Source organism: Staurois parvus, unplaced genomic scaffold, assembly GCF_062004578.1.
Source record: "Staurois parvus isolate SC_StPar_1 unplaced genomic scaffold, SC_StPar_1.0 ptg000561l, whole genome shotgun sequence".
Classification (NCBI taxonomy): Eukaryota; Metazoa; Chordata; class Amphibia; order Anura; family Ranidae; genus Staurois; species Staurois parvus.
This window is the reverse complement of record NW_028318357.1, coordinates 4,539,516-4,557,500: the sequence shown is the minus strand read 5'-3', so window position 1 is coordinate 4,557,500 and position 17,985 is coordinate 4,539,516. Positions and strand designations below refer to the sequence as shown.

Sequence of the window (17,985 nt, the reverse complement as noted above, 5' to 3'; positions counted from 1 at the left end):
CACACACACAGCTATTTGTAGATGCTATATCTTCCACGTAAAGCAATTAATTTACACGTATTGTGATTTTTTTTTTTTTTTTTTCTTAGCAAAGACATGTAGCAGAATACATTTTGGCCTAAACTTGATTTAAAGTTTATTAAACTTGATTAAAGAAATTTGATTTCATTTTTTTTATTGGATAGGTTTTATAGCAAAAAGTCAAAAATATATATATTTTTGTTCCAAAAATCGGACTTTGTTTATAGCGCAAAAAATAAAAAACGCAGAGGTGATCAAAACACCATTAAAAGAAAACCATTTGTGAGGAAAAAAAAAAAGTGACAAAAGTAATTTATGTATGGCATTGCATGACCTGCAATTGTCAGTTAAAGTAACGCTGTGCCATATCGCAAAAGATGGCCTGGCCAGAAAAGGGGGGTGGGGAATAACTGAGTCAATACAAGAGAATTCACACTGAAGCTAAGGTATTGGGCTTTATGCAAGCGAGTTGCTTTTATCCATGTTGTAAAAGAGTTATAAACGAGCGCCCCTATAGGAAAATGAATAGCCGCTGAACATAAGGTAACCAAACACCCTAGAAAACCAGTATATCATAAAAATGCAGCGCTATGAGTAAATGAGGAACTGATACATATATCAATACAGTAAGTAAAGAAATTAGTCCATGCAGCAGTTAATAATGTGACTTTAAGTGCTTTCCTTTAATTCGTATTATCCTGATATTCAGGCGTTGTGCGGAATGGTGCAGAAGAAATGTGCACTCACCAGAACGCACAGATAAATGAGCGTTTGTTAAACATAGGTTCCCCTCTGGAACGTTAGGAAAAGGTCTGTAAGGCGATAACCTCCCTTCAGGATTCCTGGGTGCTCCTGTTTGTTCCCTCAGTAGGTGGCTTGCGGACTTCTCCTTATAGCACGCCCCTTGTCCAGTAGATGGATGAGTGGCTGAAAATTGATGCTCCCCAGGGGAGTCTCTACTTGCACTCGTTTTATGACTGTAGTCTGTGTCTGGTCTGTCTACTGGACAAGGGGCGTGCTATAAGGAGAAGTCCGCAAGCCACCTACTGAGGGAACAAACAGGAGCACCCAGGAATCCTGAAGGGAGGTTATCGCCTTACAGACCTTTTCCTAACGTTCCAGAGGGGAACCTATGTTTAACAAACGCTCATTTATCTGTGCGTTCTGGTGAGTGCACATTTCTTCTGCACCATTCCGCACAACGCCTGAATATCAGGATAATACGAATTAAAGGAAAGCACTTAAAGTCACATTATTAACTGCTGCATGGACTAATTTCTTTACTTACTGTATTGATATATGTATCAGTTCCTCATTTACTCATAGCGCTGCATTTTTATGATATACTGCTTTTATCCATGTAGTTGTTCTCAGGTAACAGGCAAGTGCAGAGGGACTCACCTTTACTGCACCAACTCTATCATCAAAATGAATAAAAGCATAGTCTTTCAATTTCTTGACTCTTTCCAGTTTTCCAAACTGTCCAAAAGCTTTTTCCAAGATTTCTTCTGTAACTGTGTTGGCAAGGTTACGAACAAACAAAACTTTAACCTGAAAGAGAAAGATCCACAATAATCAAACTGCTGCTTCATAAATACAAATCATAACAGACTTATGTAAAAGGTGACCACAGGAAGGGATGCTTAAGACAAAGCATAGGCCAAAAAGCCTAACATGCCAAACACTTCCACTTTGCTACATACCCATTCAGCTCTGCACCTGTCACTACTATCCACCACGCCTTTGTATCTATTGTACCCACTCTGTTTCTGCATCTTTCACTATCCCAATTCAGGTCAACTTACCTTGAGCATCAGGTCAGTCAATTGGCAACAGCTATTTACAGTGGATATAAAAAGTCTACACACCCCTGTTAAAATGTCAGGTTTCTGTGATGTAAAAAAATGAGACAGATAACATTTCAGAACTTTTTCCACCTTTAATGTAACCTGTACAACTGAAATATTTTAGGTTGAGGGAAGTAAAAATAAAAAAACTAAAATATGGTTACATAAGTGTGCACACCCTTAAACACTCTGTTGAAGCACCTTTAGATTTAATTCCAGCACTCAGCCTTTTTGGGTATGAGTATCAGCATGGCACATCTCGACTTGGCAATATATGCCCACTCTTCCTTGCAAAAACACTCCGAAATGTGTCAGACTGCGAGGACCTCTACTGTGCACAGCACAGTTTTAGATCACCCCACAGATTTTCAATCGGATTCAGGTCTGGATTCTGGCTGGGCCATCCCAAAACATTAATCTTCTACTGGTGAAGCCATTGCTTTGTTGATTTAGATGTATGTTTTAGATCGTGCTGAAATTTCTTCTTCATGTTCAGCTTTCTAGCAAAAGCCTGAAAGTTTTGTGCCAATATTGACTGGTATTTGGAACTTTTCAGAATTCCTTCTACCTTGACTAAGGCCCCAGTTGCATGTGAAGAAAAACAGCCCCAAAGCATGATGCTGCCACCACCATGCTTCACTGTGGGTATGGTGTTCTTTTGGTGATATACAGTGTTTTTGTGCCAAACATATCTTTTGGAATTATGGCCAAAACGTTCAACCTTGGTTTCATCAGACCAGAACACATTTTCCCACGTGCTTTTGGAAGACTTCAGATGTGTTTTTGTAAAATTCAGCCGGGCTTGGATGTTTTTATTCGTAAGAAAAGGCTTCTGTCTTGCCACTCTACCCCACAGCCCAGACTTATGAAGAATACAGGAGATTGTCGTCACATGTACCTCCTAGATTGTAAGCTCGAAAGAGCAGGGCCCTCGAACCCCTCGTGTATTGTATTGTTACTGTCTTGTCTCATGTTCTGTCCCCCTTGCTACTGTACAGCGCTGAGCAAACCCTTTGGCGCTATAAATACTGTATAATAATAATAAACCACACAGCCAGTACTTGCCAGATATTCCTGCAGCACCTTTAACCTCCCTAGCGGTATGATTATGTCAGTATTTCTGTGCTCGAAGCGGTACATTGTTTTCAATGGAAATATCTTTTTTTATTGTAGGCCTGTAATTCTTGGGAATAACTCACTGAAATCTGTCTGAACAAGAGTCTAGTAAACATCCCGGGTATGAGAAAAATTAAAAAATCACGACAATCATAAATTATAATCATAAAAAATAATACATTTTATTCAATAATGTAATCAAACCAAAAACACTGAAAATTTTAAAGAGCGCCAAGTTCGCACATCACTGAGCTCAGTCGCAGAATTGTTTTCAGTGTCCGATGACGAATTTCCCCACGAATCATCACTTAATTCTGTAAGAGATTTGAATTTACTATCGCTGTTCTCTCGCTGGTCTAAAACCGCTTTTGACCGAAAGGGATGCTTTGTGGATGCCATGGATGTTTCTCAGTTTCCAGGCAGAAAGAACAGTAAAAATGCAGGCAGGGCACAGGACAAAGCACTTTGGACAAAATGTATGAAATGGTTTGATACAGTAATGTAATACTATTAGATTTTAGTGCATTTTGTGTATCTAAAATTTTTACATTTTTGACTCTCCCACCGGTTCCATCCCGACGCTCGCAGGGAACGGAACCAGGAAGACGGATGCCGGCATCGGCCAGAGACGCAGCGGGAGGACAGCGCAGGACAAGCTAAGTAATCCAGGGATCCCAGAGCACCACTGCAGTGTAATCCCGAGAGTAGCTCAGGGTTACCGCTTCTGGTACTGAAACTTAACCCTGAGCTACACTCGGGAATAGTGCCAGAGGGGTTAATGTTGCTGTAGGCCTTTTGGCAGACTCCCAGACTAGTTTTTTTTGAGTCTTCATCAATTTTGGAAGGACGTCCAGTTCTTGGTAATGTCACTGTTGTGCCATATTTTCTCCACTTGATGACGACTGTCTTCATTTTGTTCCATGGTATATCTAATGCCTTGGAAATTTTTTGTACCCTTCTCCTTATACCTTTTAACAATGAGACCCTGATGCTTTGGAAGCTCTCTGCGGACCATGACTTTTGCTGTAGGATGCGACTAAGAAAATGTCAGGAAAGACCTACAAGAACAGCTGAACTTTATTTGGGGTTAATCAGAGGCACTTTAAAATGATGGCAGGTGTGTATTGACTCCTGTTTAACATGATTTGAATGCGATTGCTTAATTATGAACACAGCTACATCCCCAGTTAAGAGGGTGTGCACAAGTATGCAACCACATTATTTTAGTTTTATATGTTTACTCCCCCCCCAAATGGTTTTAGTTTGTTCTTTCAATTGAGTTGTACACAAGTCATATTAAAGGTGGAAAAAGGTTCTGAAATTATTTATCGGTCTCATTTTTTTTACATCATAGAAACCTGACATTTTAACAGGGGTGTGTAGACTTTTTATATCCACTGTACAACACATGGCTAGATGGCTTAGCTGTCCTAAGCATATTGCAAGACCTACTGGTTCAATAGATGAAGTGGCAATTTTTGTTAGCAGCCAGCTGAACCTTCCAGTGAATAGTCATTTTATCATAGTACACAAGCAGAATGAAGAAATGAATGATAGGACCTCCTCAAAACCCCATTACAGACAGTACTCTTATCACAACATGCAGATTTTTCTACATATGGATCAGATCTGACAATATCTAGAAAACAAAAATCTATGAAGGGTTTGTTCAGACAGGCATTGAAAGCAACTCCATTGCCTATTTGGGGACAGCATTACACATACATTTGGAATGAGAAGCAATGGAAATCTATGGCCAGTCACAAGCCAAACACTGATTCAGTGAGCAAATATGTATATGGAGAAATTCAACTCAGTAACACTTTCAAACTGAGCACTTTGCCGGGATCTATCACAAGCTTCATTAAGCATCCATCTGAACAAGCTTTAAGAAAACCCAGTACCTAAATGTAAACACTGCAATGAAAATACACAATTGACAACACAAGATCCATCCTATACACAGAGTGGACTAAGTAGTTTTAATAAGAACATACAAATCTACATACATAAATATGCCATAATACATTGAAGTGAACTGGCTGGGGAATGGCTAAAAACGCTTAGGTTTTAGTGCTTTGTATCCTTGGAGAGGATTCACCTTGCTTCCCTGTCCTTTTATCAGCAAATTCCCAGAAGGGAGAGGCCCAAATAGAGGGGCACAGGTGTTTTAACACTTCCTTATTCCAATCTATTACTACTGGACAGAATTTCTATCATTTGTTCCATGGGCACAATTAAAGTAACTGAATATAACCAGTACATATAAAAGGTTAAGGAGCAAGTAGTACTAGCCTATAAGGCCTCATGCACACTGGACGTTATAAAAATGCCAGTAACATTAGCTGTAGAATTCTGCTATAAAAACAAGAGTTTTGCGGGTTTTTTTAGCATTAGCTTTTTTGAGCGGTTGCATTTTTATTTTAGTAGTTATACTCACAAAATCTTCTGGCTCAAATGCCAGATAGCCGCGTTTTTTTCAGCTTTTATCAGCGTTTTTCAGCATTAGAGCAATTTTACAGCTAAAAAAAAAAAAACTCCTTGAAACCCACTAGTTCTGTTTTTTTTTCCAGCCAGAAAATGCTGACTACAGTCTGTGTGTGCATGGACACATAGGATAACATGCTGGGGAGTTTACTGGCTGTAGAAAAAAATGCCAAAAGCCAAAAACGTCCAGTGTGCATGAGGACTAAAAGGAGTCATCTGATTATTTGACATTACCTTTGCCATCACCTCTGGATCAGGATCTTCAATTGGGTCTGCCCATTCCACAGTTACAACATTACCCCATACTTTCACTTTGCCACTCATTAGTCGACGCCTAGCCTGAGCTGCTGTTTTATGATCCTCATATTCAAGAAAACAGAAACCTCTATTCTTTTTCTTATCATCTGGTTGATGATATAATATAACATCGGTGAGACCCTCTGTGAGGATAGAAACACAAGTACAGGGTCAAACAAGCTAAAATATGCTTGCAACTTTACACAAAAATATAACAGCCTAATGCCCCGTACACGATGAGAATATCAGACGAATGATTGTCTCTTTTTTGGATGCTAGTCTCATAAAAAAAATGAAGAGGTTACGAAAATTCTCATACGACAGAATACAACTTCAGAAGTGATGTAATGTATTCTTTCATTGCTGACCACGTGTGGTCTTGGTCTTCTGATTGTTTTCGAACTACTGAATTAAACAAAAATCATTCATTCTGGTATATGAGAAACATTTTTTTATTTGTCCCTTTGGATATTGTCGCATAAATTGTCAACAGCCCTTGAAAGCTGTGTACCAACGATCAGATTTCATATGATTTTATCATGTGTATGGGGCATTAGGTTCTTTGACATGCAATCACTTAAGCTGCTTCAGTGTATTAAAAAAAAAATAAACTGCACTTCCCATTTTCCCCAGAGGTGGAAAGCCTGTAAAAAATTAAAATAAACTCAGGCCAGTGCAAAATCCATTACTTGTCTTACCTACAAAGTGTGCCAAAAAAACAAATCTGGTAAATCTTTAAAAATGGCACACAATTGTTTGACTAGAATGTGCTCATGCTATATGTCCCTCTGGAACCCTTACTATGCAAATGGATGCTTCTAGCTCAAAAGGCAGAGATCTGACATAACCAGTCTAACTATAATGGAATACATGCAGATTTAGTGTTTCACAGCAACAAAAGGCTCACAAAGTGGATCCAGTGTTTACTGGTTAAAAAATGAAAATCCAGTTGTTCCTATTGTAATTTATATGACAGTGATTACACAAGCACTGGCTGCAGAACAGCACCCAGTGCCTGTGATTTGCTACTTCTGACAAAGCTCTTTCAGTAGGCTAGCCACTAAATTAAGTATTATACTGCAGCCTGAATGTTTAACACCCAATACAAAAACATTTAGAGCTTTCATACTCCACGGTTTGAGGACATGTTCTGTGTTAAAGCAGAAAACCCCCAGCTGGCCTAAATGTCTTTGCAAAAAGAAACTGGGTAGCATTTCCTAAATTTAACCAAAAAAGGTGCTTGGAGAAATTATCTGCCATTTAGAGGAGAAACTACAAAATCTGTACAGGAAAGAAAAAAAACAAAACAACCCCCCTCATTGAATACTAGTACTATGAATATTTAAACGTGAAGTTACTTTCAACTAAACTTTACACAAACAAGATGTTTATTCAAATCAAATGATTCTGTACACAAGGTTTTGAAATTAGTGAATACATATCATCCGTCTTAAAATAGACCTTTAATAAGAGAAAACTGTAGATTGCCTTTGTCAAGTGCTCCTTGCTAGTTCCCGCATTGTCACTGGCTCTTTCTGCTTCGATACTAAATGACAAACTTGGTAGTACTACATACAAGCCTTTTCTCCAATTCTCTTACCTGCATACTTGCACCAGGTTAATCATTTAAAGTACCAAAGCAAGCAGGCTTAGTAGCATTTTTATATCAGCAATGGCAAACCTCTATTTCTCTCATGACCCTTAACCCAAAATTTAAAACTCAGTGCCCCCAAACTGCATAAATGCAGCCAGCTGACTGGCAGAGCATAAACAAATTAAATTTCAGCGATTCTCAACTGCATGATCGCTGGAAAAAAACACTGTCCAACTTAGATGGCACATGTACATTGGAGCATTGCAGTCCGGGAAGACATTTAATCAAAAAGCGAGACTGGGTGTTTTTTCACTGCCCAAAAACATGTTTGGTATCCAGTTGTGTGTACACTGTAGCTGCTTAAATCTCAGTTTAAAAAAAAATGCACCAAAATAGATCTTACCTGTAACTTTGCTAAATTCTTCCACAATTTGTTCCTTTGTTTTACTTTTTGGAATTGACCCAACAAAAAGTCTATTATTGGCAACAGAGATGCATACACCAATGTGTTTTCCAGGGCGAATCTCATGGTTATTATACTAGATAAAAAATATATATATTTTAAGGAACACGCACAAATATTGCAAAAGAATTTTCTTTAAAACAAGATATCCACACTTACCAACTTGACTGCCTCCTGTGCAGCTTCTTTAGTACAGAAGGTAACAAAGGCATATCCCCTATTTAACCCAGTTAAAGGATCCATCATTAAACGAAGATCCCAAATTGCTCCTGCCTTTTCAAATAATGGAACAAGTTCATCTTCAAAAAGGTCTCTTGGAATCTTTCCTACAAATATCTGAAGAAAAAAAAAAAAAAAATTGCTTAGATATGCAATTATATTAGTTTACTTGTGTGTTAGGCCCTCCTCACACCAGGCAATTAGTTGCAACTGCAACACCTGTGCACCCCCCTGCTGCTTAACAGACAGCTCTGCAAGGGGATTCACAGGTGTTAAGTGGAACTACATGCCGGTAAAAGATGGTCCTCCATGGGACATGCAGCTAATAGCCCTGTGTGATCAGAGCCTTAATGTAGAATACACTTTACCTCTGTGCCAACAGAAGGCTGTTGCCCTGAGTGGATCATGTTTGGTGGTGGGCCGCCATATTTTCTTTGACCAGTTGTTACATCTAGAGTGTATCCTGTTCTTTCTAGAAGGGCCTGGCAAAAAAAAAAAAAAAAAGGTATCCTGAACAAGTGTTTCACAATGGCATGCTACTTGCTCAGTCGCAATACAAGAAGAAAGGTTAAAATAGCAGCTTGCAATCCAGAGCAACTTAAAAAAACTGTTAAAAAAAATAAGATTAAGCTCTGACACCAAAGCTTAGGTCCTGAATATACCAACATTTCTGTAGTGGTCAGTAAGGCTGTTCATTAGAGTAATGGACCAAATGAGGCAGCAGCCCAAAGTCTGTCATTTCAATTAAAAGTAGCATTTATTTTTCTTTTTTTAAATCATACTTACCTAGGTGGATGCAGCATCGAGTCAATGCTGCATCTGTTCCCCCACCCCAGCACTCACTGGACCACTGGGCTGTAGAGGGAACAGCAGGCTCAGGCTTTGAGGCTCGCTGAGAGACTGAGCCAGGTACCAGTCCAGGCTACTGGGTGGATCCCGACCATATGGTTACGACCTTTCCCCAGTTTTGACCGGCTGAATGTCAGTTGACAGCAGCCTTTAGGCTGAAAACGGGTCACAGGAGTACAGAATGAACTGCTCTCCTGTGATCCGCAGGAGAAAAACAGCCAAATGAGCTTTGGCTGTATTTGAACTCTGATTTTCTACAATATTTTTTTTTACATTCAGGAGCATGAGGTTTTGGTGTCATCTCAAGAAAGAAAAAAAAAACAACACACAGAATAGAGAGTTTTAAAACGGTCCTCCTGCTCATAACAGTATAAAAAAAAAGTGGGTACCTATAGTTGGCAACATTAGCTATAAAGTAGTGATGCACCATTACCAAGTATTTTCACGAATGTTCGTGAAAATGCTCCAGATACCCAAACCAATACTTTCCAGTGCAATTTGAGTCAATACTAAAACGTATGGACGCAAAATTACACTGCAAAAAATAGCATGCGATTTTAACAGGAATGTGATTTCTGTCCAAATCGCATGCGGTTCCCCGCTGCTCCTGCGTGAACCCAGGCTTGTCACAGCCTGAGATAACAGACTATGGAGATGTAATTTCCAACCAAGCAAATGGCAATGGGCAGAAAGAGCTATTATTTATCACCGGTATTAATATAGCACCGCATTTTACACAGCTCTTTACATACAAGTTGTACACTGTTTAGAGCTGAAACAATGAATCAATATAATCAATATAGAAAATAGTCAACTATTTTCATAATCGATTAGTTGGTCAGCTGCTTCGTTGACCTGCATACAGAATGCATTTTTTGTTTACATATCAGGAAATACAGTGCAGCACACATGCAGCTCAGTACACAGCTCATACATATCAGTATGCAGTGCAGAAGATACAGCTTGGTACACCATCCATGCATGCATATCATGAAATGCCAGAGAACGAGTATCAATGTCTTGTGGGACATGTAGTTCTGAAAAGGATTGATTCCGAAAGGCAGGAGTTCTTTTTACCTTGCTATAGGGGCACTCCATACTATACTTTGTGGCTTGCTATAAATTCTCTTTACATTTAATGGCCAAATGTTTGAAATTTCACTTGCTTTTACTATTCAATTTTAAAATGATTGCATTTCTGAATGCAAATCCACATACACAATCCGGAAATTTGTTAGATCAAGAAGTTCTCTATTCTGCGCCTTCAATTTTTTTTTTCATCACTGTGGTTGAAAGCGAATAGCAATTTGATCCCACTAACAATTAGAAAAAAAAAGGAAAAAGGTGTGCATGGCCACCATTAAGTGACAGCAGGTACATGTAAGCTTGTATCAACCTACTTGCCCATAACAAGTTTGTCATGCACAATATTTTATTGCAATCCCATCTGAAAATCTACAATAGTGTTTTAGGTCTTTTTATTTTTTTTTCCTTTGAATAAAAATTCGAATCTCCAAGTCTGATATGTACCAGATGGTATTCTCAGAGTGGACTAGATAATTTTTTCCCTAACCATATAGCTGGTTATTTATATTTACCACTGCATATAGATATTCAAGAATAAAGTTGTCTTTTTTTTTAAACTTTACATATTAACTATATTGTACACCAAACATTTGAGGTCATCTGATTAACCACTTGCCCTCCTGAGGATTTACCCCCCTTCCTGACCAGGCCATTTTTTGCGTTACGGCACTGCGCTACTTTAACTGAAAATTGTGCAGTCATGCAACACTGCACCCAAATGACATTTATGTCCTTCCCCCCCCCCCCCCCCCAAAATTGAGTTTTCTTTCGGTGGTATTTGATCATCTGTGCGGTTTTAATTTTTTGCGCCTTAAAAGGAGAAAAAAAAAAAAAAGACTGACAATTTTGAAGAGAAAAATATATATATTTTTTTACATTTTGCTATTAAACATGTCCAGTAAAAAAATTATAAAAAATTAAAATTTAGGCCAAAATGTATTCTGCTACATGCCTTTGCTAAAAAAAAAATCCCAATACGTGTAAATTACCATATTCTTCACTCCATAAGACGCACTACCTACCCCCAAAAAATGGGGGAAAATGTCTGTGCGTCTTATGGAGTGGCCAGCCTGCTATTCCTGCTGCCGGTGTGATAGAATACCGGGCTGGTCACTTGGCTCTTCTGTGCAGCAGAACCTGCTCCTCAGTCCAGCGGTGTCCTCACCATCTTCTCTCCCTGGCACCGGAATCTTTAGTGTGGGCACCCGGATGGGACAGCTTGCTGCTTCACAGCCGGGTGCAAACTGCACCTGCGCGAGAAGCGCTGTGCTTTGTGAATCGTCCGGCAGTCTTCTGGGACCTGTCATGTGTCCCAGAAGACAGGGAGGGAGGAGAACTCCGCAGAAGTGGGAGCGAGTACCTGTCAAATTCGGGTACCCACTCCCTCCCCCTTCTGCTCCCCAAAGGGTCACCCCCTGCCCCACGTCCACAGTATCTGGTCACCCCCTGCACCATGTCCGCAGTCTCTGGTCACCCCCTGCGGTCTGTGGTCATTTCCTGTACTACGTCTGCAGTCCATTGGTTCAGAATCTTTTTTTTTTCTTGTTTTCCTTCTCTAAAACCTAGGTGCGTCTTATGGAGTGAAAAATACGGTAATTGGTTTACGTGAAAGCTATAGTTTACAAATGGCATATAAACTGGGATTTTTTTTTCTACTAGTAATGGCGGTGATCAGTGACTTAGCAGGACTGCAGCAGACATTCTGACATGGGGGGGGGGGGGGGGGGGGGAACTGACTTGCTGTCAATGACATCCGCAGCGACACTAATACAATGATCAGTGCTAAAAGAACAAAAAAAGCACTGACATTGTACTAATGGCACTGGGCAGGAAGGGGTTAACATGAGGGGCTATAAAAGGGTTAACTGTGTGCAGGGAGTGTTTTACTAGGGGGCAGTGTTTGTGTGCTTCACTGTAAGCACACTGCTTTGGATGGCTGTGCTGTGCACAGCCAACCAAAGCAATGTGCTGGAGCTGACAGGGAGCAGAACTGTAAGTAAACAAAAGTTCTCCGCCCCGCAGATCCTCTAATCACCGGCCGGGACCCGGTGATTGACAGCCACAAATGGATGGTATAAATACATGTGATTTTGCACACCCGTGCCACCCTGTAGCAGTATTTCTGCTTTAGGGCGGTCGGGAAACCATTAAAACAAAACAATCGGCCAACTAATTGATTATGAAAATAATTGCTAGTTACAGCCCTTTGTTATAATCGTCTGTAACTCACATTTAGATATACACATACTAGGGCCAATTTAGAGAGAAACCAAATAACCCACCAGCATATCTTTGGAGTCAGAGAGGAAACCTGAAAACCCAGAAGCAAAGCCACATAAAGCACATGGAGAATTATTGTGCATTCTTAATCAACTGTCGACACAGAGGAAACCTCTCTCAATGTCAGCATTTTGCAAAAATTAAAACGTTTTAAAAGCATTAAAGATTTATATATATATATATATATATATATATATATATATATATATATATATATATACACACACACACACACACACACACACACACACACACACACACACACATATATAAATACATAAAAACTCTAGACCCTCTGCAGGTTTACTAGCATATTATGACAGACTTAACTGAAAACGGAGCCCTGCAGTGCTGAGTGGTCACGGCTCTCTTGTCCTCAGCACATCTATCTTCTCCTGGTCTTCCTTCTGGGTTCTCCATTTTCGGCAGCTTGAATGGCTGGGCTGCAGTGACATCACTCACATCACCACAGCACACAGAGTGGGCCGTAATTGTGATCCGAGCTGCACATATGTAGCTCCAATCACATTATCACTAACAGGCAGGAGGCACATTTATGATAGAAGAGACCACTATGGTCTCCTCAGTTATAAAAACCCTGCCTGACTGCAGATTTTTCAAATCCTGACCTTACGACCACTTTAAATCACATTTAAGGATTGTATGACATGCAGTAATTTTTTTAAATTGCACAATAAAATAAGTATTTTTGTGGAGCAACTGTCAGGTAAATCGGTAAATAAAGCCATGTTTAAAAAACAAAACAAATACAATATAGAATGAGGGAAATAAAGATTCACATACCTTAATTTTGGACTCATCCGGTCCTTTGCTAGAATCAGCAACTTTGGTCCCTTGTTTCTCTCTCTGCCTATAAGTTTTCATAACTCCACATAAAAAGGCACTTTTATTCTAAAGCAAAAGACAAGAACGACCAGCCCATTACAAAAAGCCTCACTGAAATGTAAAACTTCATTTACCAAATCTAGAAAAATTAAAGACTTTGACAAACATTTTTCATCAAAACTAATCCATTAAAACCTTTGTAATCTACATATGGGCTACATTACCCACAGAAATGCAGGGAAAGAAAAAACGTATGCATTTTGCTGAAATGCGGAGGATTTAGTATTAATGGCACCCCCGCACATCAGCAAAAAAGCAGAGTGTTTTTTTCATAGTGGGAATGTGTGCGGTTGCGCCTGCATTTCCGACACGAAAATTTAAGCTTAGCTTGACAAACGCACAATCAGTCCCAAGAATGGTGTAGCTTTGCCCCCTCCCATTACAGAATAATCAACAAGGATAGCACTTAGCCCACTACAGAATAACCAATGAAATGGGTGGCCTCAAACAGTGTTTACATATCATAACCCTGTGTTGTAGGGCTCCAAGAGCACTCTAGATTATGGGCCTTGTGCAGCACCTGGAAATTTCCGTTTAACCATCAAAGAGGCAGCCCACTATGCTTGGACTTTTCTGCAGTTTGGTAATGGAGTTCTATACAGAAATGATCAGGCAGGGCTCTCACCATGTAGTAATGAGTGCTGCACTCTGAAATAAACTAGGTCGTTACTGTACAAATTCCATATGTACACTTATAACTAGAGCACATTTGTAAAGAACAACTGTTCAACAGATTAAAAGACTTTTTTTTACAGAAAGATAAACCATTGTCAAGCAAACTGACTCAAAGTGTAAACACTGCACGCCAACAAAACTGACTAGTTTTCCACTTGTAGTGACATCATCCCAACACAAGCCATGTTTTGCATGCCATCACGTTTACCTGTACATGCGAGAGATCGCTGTCCTTAAACTGCTGAAGTACAGCTAATGCACCTTCTTCATTGAATTCCTTTAAAGCTTCAATCGCTCTTTCATCTAGATCACAATGTGCAACTAATCCTGTGGGAACAATAGAGCATATTTCAGACCAAGGAGAAGCAATGTATTCACCCATGTTAGAAAGAGTTAAGACAAATTAAGATATGCATGCAATGAAATGGTTTGTGAACACTTTTAGAGCATGTTTACTACATAGGCTAAAATCCACACACAAGAGCAGCAAGAACATACCTAATTGCATTGCTAAGGGAGACCTTTGCCTTCCATGGTGGTTGAAAAATCAAAAAGACGATTGTATAGAGTCTAACATGTATGGTCAGCTAAAAGTGAGCAATTAACGCAGAAGTAGGCTTTATGGAACCAACCATACGTTTACCAGCTAGCCACTTTTCTTTATACTCAAAGCTAAAATCAAATGTGGATTCCCAGCATCATGCAAATACATTAGTGCCCAATCCCACATAGGCACACACGTTGCAGTTTGTGATAAGGTTGCATTCACATGTTGTGCGATTTTGCATTTTATTGTTCAGGAACAATCATTTTGTATGCACCTGCACTGTCATTCATTGTTAATGACACCCAACACACTGTAAAAAAGGTGTGGATTTGTCCATGCAGCAAAAACACATGGTGAAAGAATACAAAAAGCTCAGTGCTAAAAAAGCCACATGAGCTACTCTGATGCGTTTGTCATGCGTAGGTCTGTCAATTAAAATGAATGAATGGGCTTGTCCTATGTGCCAATGCACAAAAACATAAGCAAATAATTAACGCTTGTTACTGCGTGTCGTAGTGTGGATCAGGCCTAAAGTCAGATTCCATCATTTCTAACAGTTTAGAAACACCTGCTTGTTGTTCACATTAGAAGGATGGCAGTCTGCCAGGACTTGCCCTCATGCAAAAGCCTAGGATTTCAATGTGAACTTTGAAAATTAATTTTTCTGCAATATCTATAGCTATGAAAAAACAATGTTCTGTTTTACTATGGTGTGAAAACCTTAAATACTTTTTTCTACTGATGTTTTAGATTTACCAGTTTATGTTTAGCATTCTTTTTAAAAAAAAATATTTAAAATGTATATACATTTTTTACACATGAAAGCAGAGCCCAGCACTGGCACCCCATTTTAAGACATGTTGCGTTTTCTAGGCTTTGCTTTAACCTGCTGCCTTGCACTGAACTCAATTGCAACACTTCAAAAACGCATACTAAGCGTGTCAAATGCTACAGGTGCATTTACTTCCCCTTGTGAAAAAACCCCCCTGAAATCCAGAGGTGGCATTTGGGCAACATTAACACAATTGCGATATCAGATTAACACTACAATCATGTTAACCCATATTTGTCATTTTGATGCATCTTTAATCTCATGTGAAAGAGACAAAAGGTCACTACCCAAACTGAATGGTCCAGCTGGATTAGGAAGGAATTAGTCAGCCCTAAGTACTAGGGGAATCCCCATTGTTAGTAATTAACATAACAGTGCATAGGGGTACAAAGTGTTTTGGCTAAATAAACCAAATGCAGTGTATTTGTGGCCACCAAACAGAATGGTATCGCAGTACCATGCGATTTGGTGTGGCATGATTTGTAAAAGTAGTGCTTGCCCCACTTTTTGCACGTTCCTGTGCATTTGACAGCCAATTGAAATAAAAGGGTCAAAACCAGACACTTGCATTCCAGTGCAAATTGACGCTTAAATTCTGCAAGTCACCTAATTCTTACCACACTGCCCTGATCTACCATTTCAGCTGTCAAAAATTCAATGCAAACACAGGCCGAGATAGTATTTGCAAAGGACAACTCCTCTCATGCAGAGTACCTGGCAGTTAATCAACCCAGGCACTAAAAACTGCATTCTCAAAGCATACATAAGCTGCAACAATTTAAAGGATAACCACTGTCAATCTAATACCAATCAATGCCCCTTGCCCTCTATAGAGTCTGCAGTACTGTACATATCAAAGCCTTGCTACAGATCATACAAAACTACCAGTCTTCCCAAAGGACTAGATGTTCATCCAGTTTTAACCACTTGCCCTCCTGAGGCTTTACCCCCTTCCTGACCAGGCCATTTTTTTGTTTTGCGTTATGGCGCTGCGTTACTTTAACTGACAATTGCACGGTCATGCAACGCTGCACCGGAAATTTACATCCTTTTTTACCACAAATTGAGCTATCCTTTGGTGGTATTTGATCGCCTGTGCGGTTTATTTTTTGTGCTATAAAAAGGAAAAAAAAAAAACAAAAAACGACCAACAATTTTGAAAAAAAAAAAAACCAAAAAACATTTTTGACTTTTTGCTATTAACCACTTGCCTACCAGGTACTTATACCCCCTTCCTTATCAGGCCAATTTTCAGCTTTCCGCGCTGCCGCACTTTGATTGACAATTGCGTGGTCATGCAACATTGTACCCATATGAAATTTTGATCATTTTTTTCTCACAAATAGAGCTTTCTTTTGATGGTATTTAATCGCCACTGGGCGCTTTACTTTTTGCGCTATAAATTAAAAAAAGTGCAAAAAATTTGAAAAAAAAAAAAAAAAAAGTTTATTTGTATCTTTTATAAAATTTTTCAAACAGGTATTTTTTCTCCTTCACCGATTTGCGTTGATGAGGCGGCACTGATGGGCACTGATAGGCGGTACTAATGAGGTGGCACGGATAGGCGGCACTGATAGACAGCACTAATTAGGGGTCACGGATAGGCGGCACTGATATGCAGCACTGATAGGTGACACTGATGATGGGTACTGATAGACGGCACTGACTGGCATCACTTCTGGGCACTGACTGGCGGCACTGACTGGCACAACCCCTGGGCACTGACTGGTGGCACTGACTGGCAGCACTGCTGGGCTGCACTGGTGGGCGGGCACAGGTGGGTGGCACTGCTGGGCACATGTAGGTGGCACTTCTGGGCACAGGTAGGTGGCACTGCAGAGTGGCAAAGGTGGGGGCACTGCTGGGCACAGGTGGGGGCACTGCTGGGAATGGGTGGGCGGGGCTAGTGGGCGCACTGCTGGGCACCGATCATCAGGGCACTGATCATCAGTGCTCTGATGATCGGTGCCGATCCCCACTCTGACAACTGCCGGTTCTCGGCAGTACTTAACTCACGATCTGACAGCGTGAGGAAAGTGCAGCCGAGAACCGGCACTTGCATTTCCCTGTGATCAGCGTGTCATTGGACACCGCTGATCACGTGGTAAAAGGCCGGTGGGATCGGCCTTTCACCACATCACGTGATCAGCTGTGTCCGTAGGACACAGCGATCACGAAGATCGCCGGGTGCGCGCCCCAGGAGAGCGCGTTCTGGGAGGACGTCATATGACGTCCACTCAGAACTGGCCGGCCGCGTTGAAGCCGTCATTCGGCTATGCGCGGTCGGCAAGAGGTTAAACATGTCCAGTAAAATTTAAAAAAAAAATAAAAATCTAATTTAGTCATAAATTTAGGGCAAAATGTATTCTGCTACATGTCTTTGCTACAAAAAGGATCCTAATACGTATAAATTAATTGGTTTATATAAAAGTTATAGTGTTTACAAACTGCGGTATATATACCGGGATTTTTTTAATTTTTTTTACTAGTATTGGCAGCGATCAGCAACTTATAGCGGGATTACGGCGGGCATTCTGACACTGGAGGGAACAGACTTGGTGTCACTGACATCCGCAGCGACACCAATACAGTGATCAGTGCTAAAAAAAAACAAAACACACACTACTAATGGCACTGAGCAGAAAGGGGTTAACATGAGGGATGATCAAAGTGTTAACTGTGCACGGTTGTGTCTGTACTTGTGTCTGTGTGCTTCACACAGTGAGCACGAGCTGACAGGGAGAACTGTTTTGTTTACAAACAGTT

At 40.2% G+C, this 17,985-nt stretch overlaps 1 protein-coding gene across 9 annotated transcripts in view; it reads right to left on the bottom strand.

The window, feature by feature from the left end:
* The window catches only part of SYNCRIP (synaptotagmin binding cytoplasmic RNA interacting protein), a 47,595-nt gene that overhangs the window by 16,763 nt on the left and 12,847 nt on the right, over positions 1–17,985 (bottom strand). For all 9 annotated transcript variants that reach the window (XM_089691328.1, XM_089691330.1, XM_089691331.1 and 6 more), the window contains 7 exons: positions 14,049–14,167; positions 13,064–13,171; positions 8,413–8,526; positions 7,985–8,161; positions 7,766–7,901; positions 5,706–5,911; positions 1,423–1,572 (listed from right to left, as the gene is read on the bottom strand). In XM_089691328.1, coding sequence (XP_089547454.1) covers positions 1,423–1,572; positions 5,706–5,911; positions 7,766–7,901; positions 7,985–8,161; positions 8,413–8,526; positions 13,064–13,171; positions 14,049–14,167 — 1,010 coding nt within the window. The remainder of the gene's footprint in view (positions 1–1,422; positions 1,573–5,705; positions 5,912–7,765; positions 7,902–7,984; positions 8,162–8,412; positions 8,527–13,063; positions 13,172–14,048; positions 14,168–17,985) is intronic.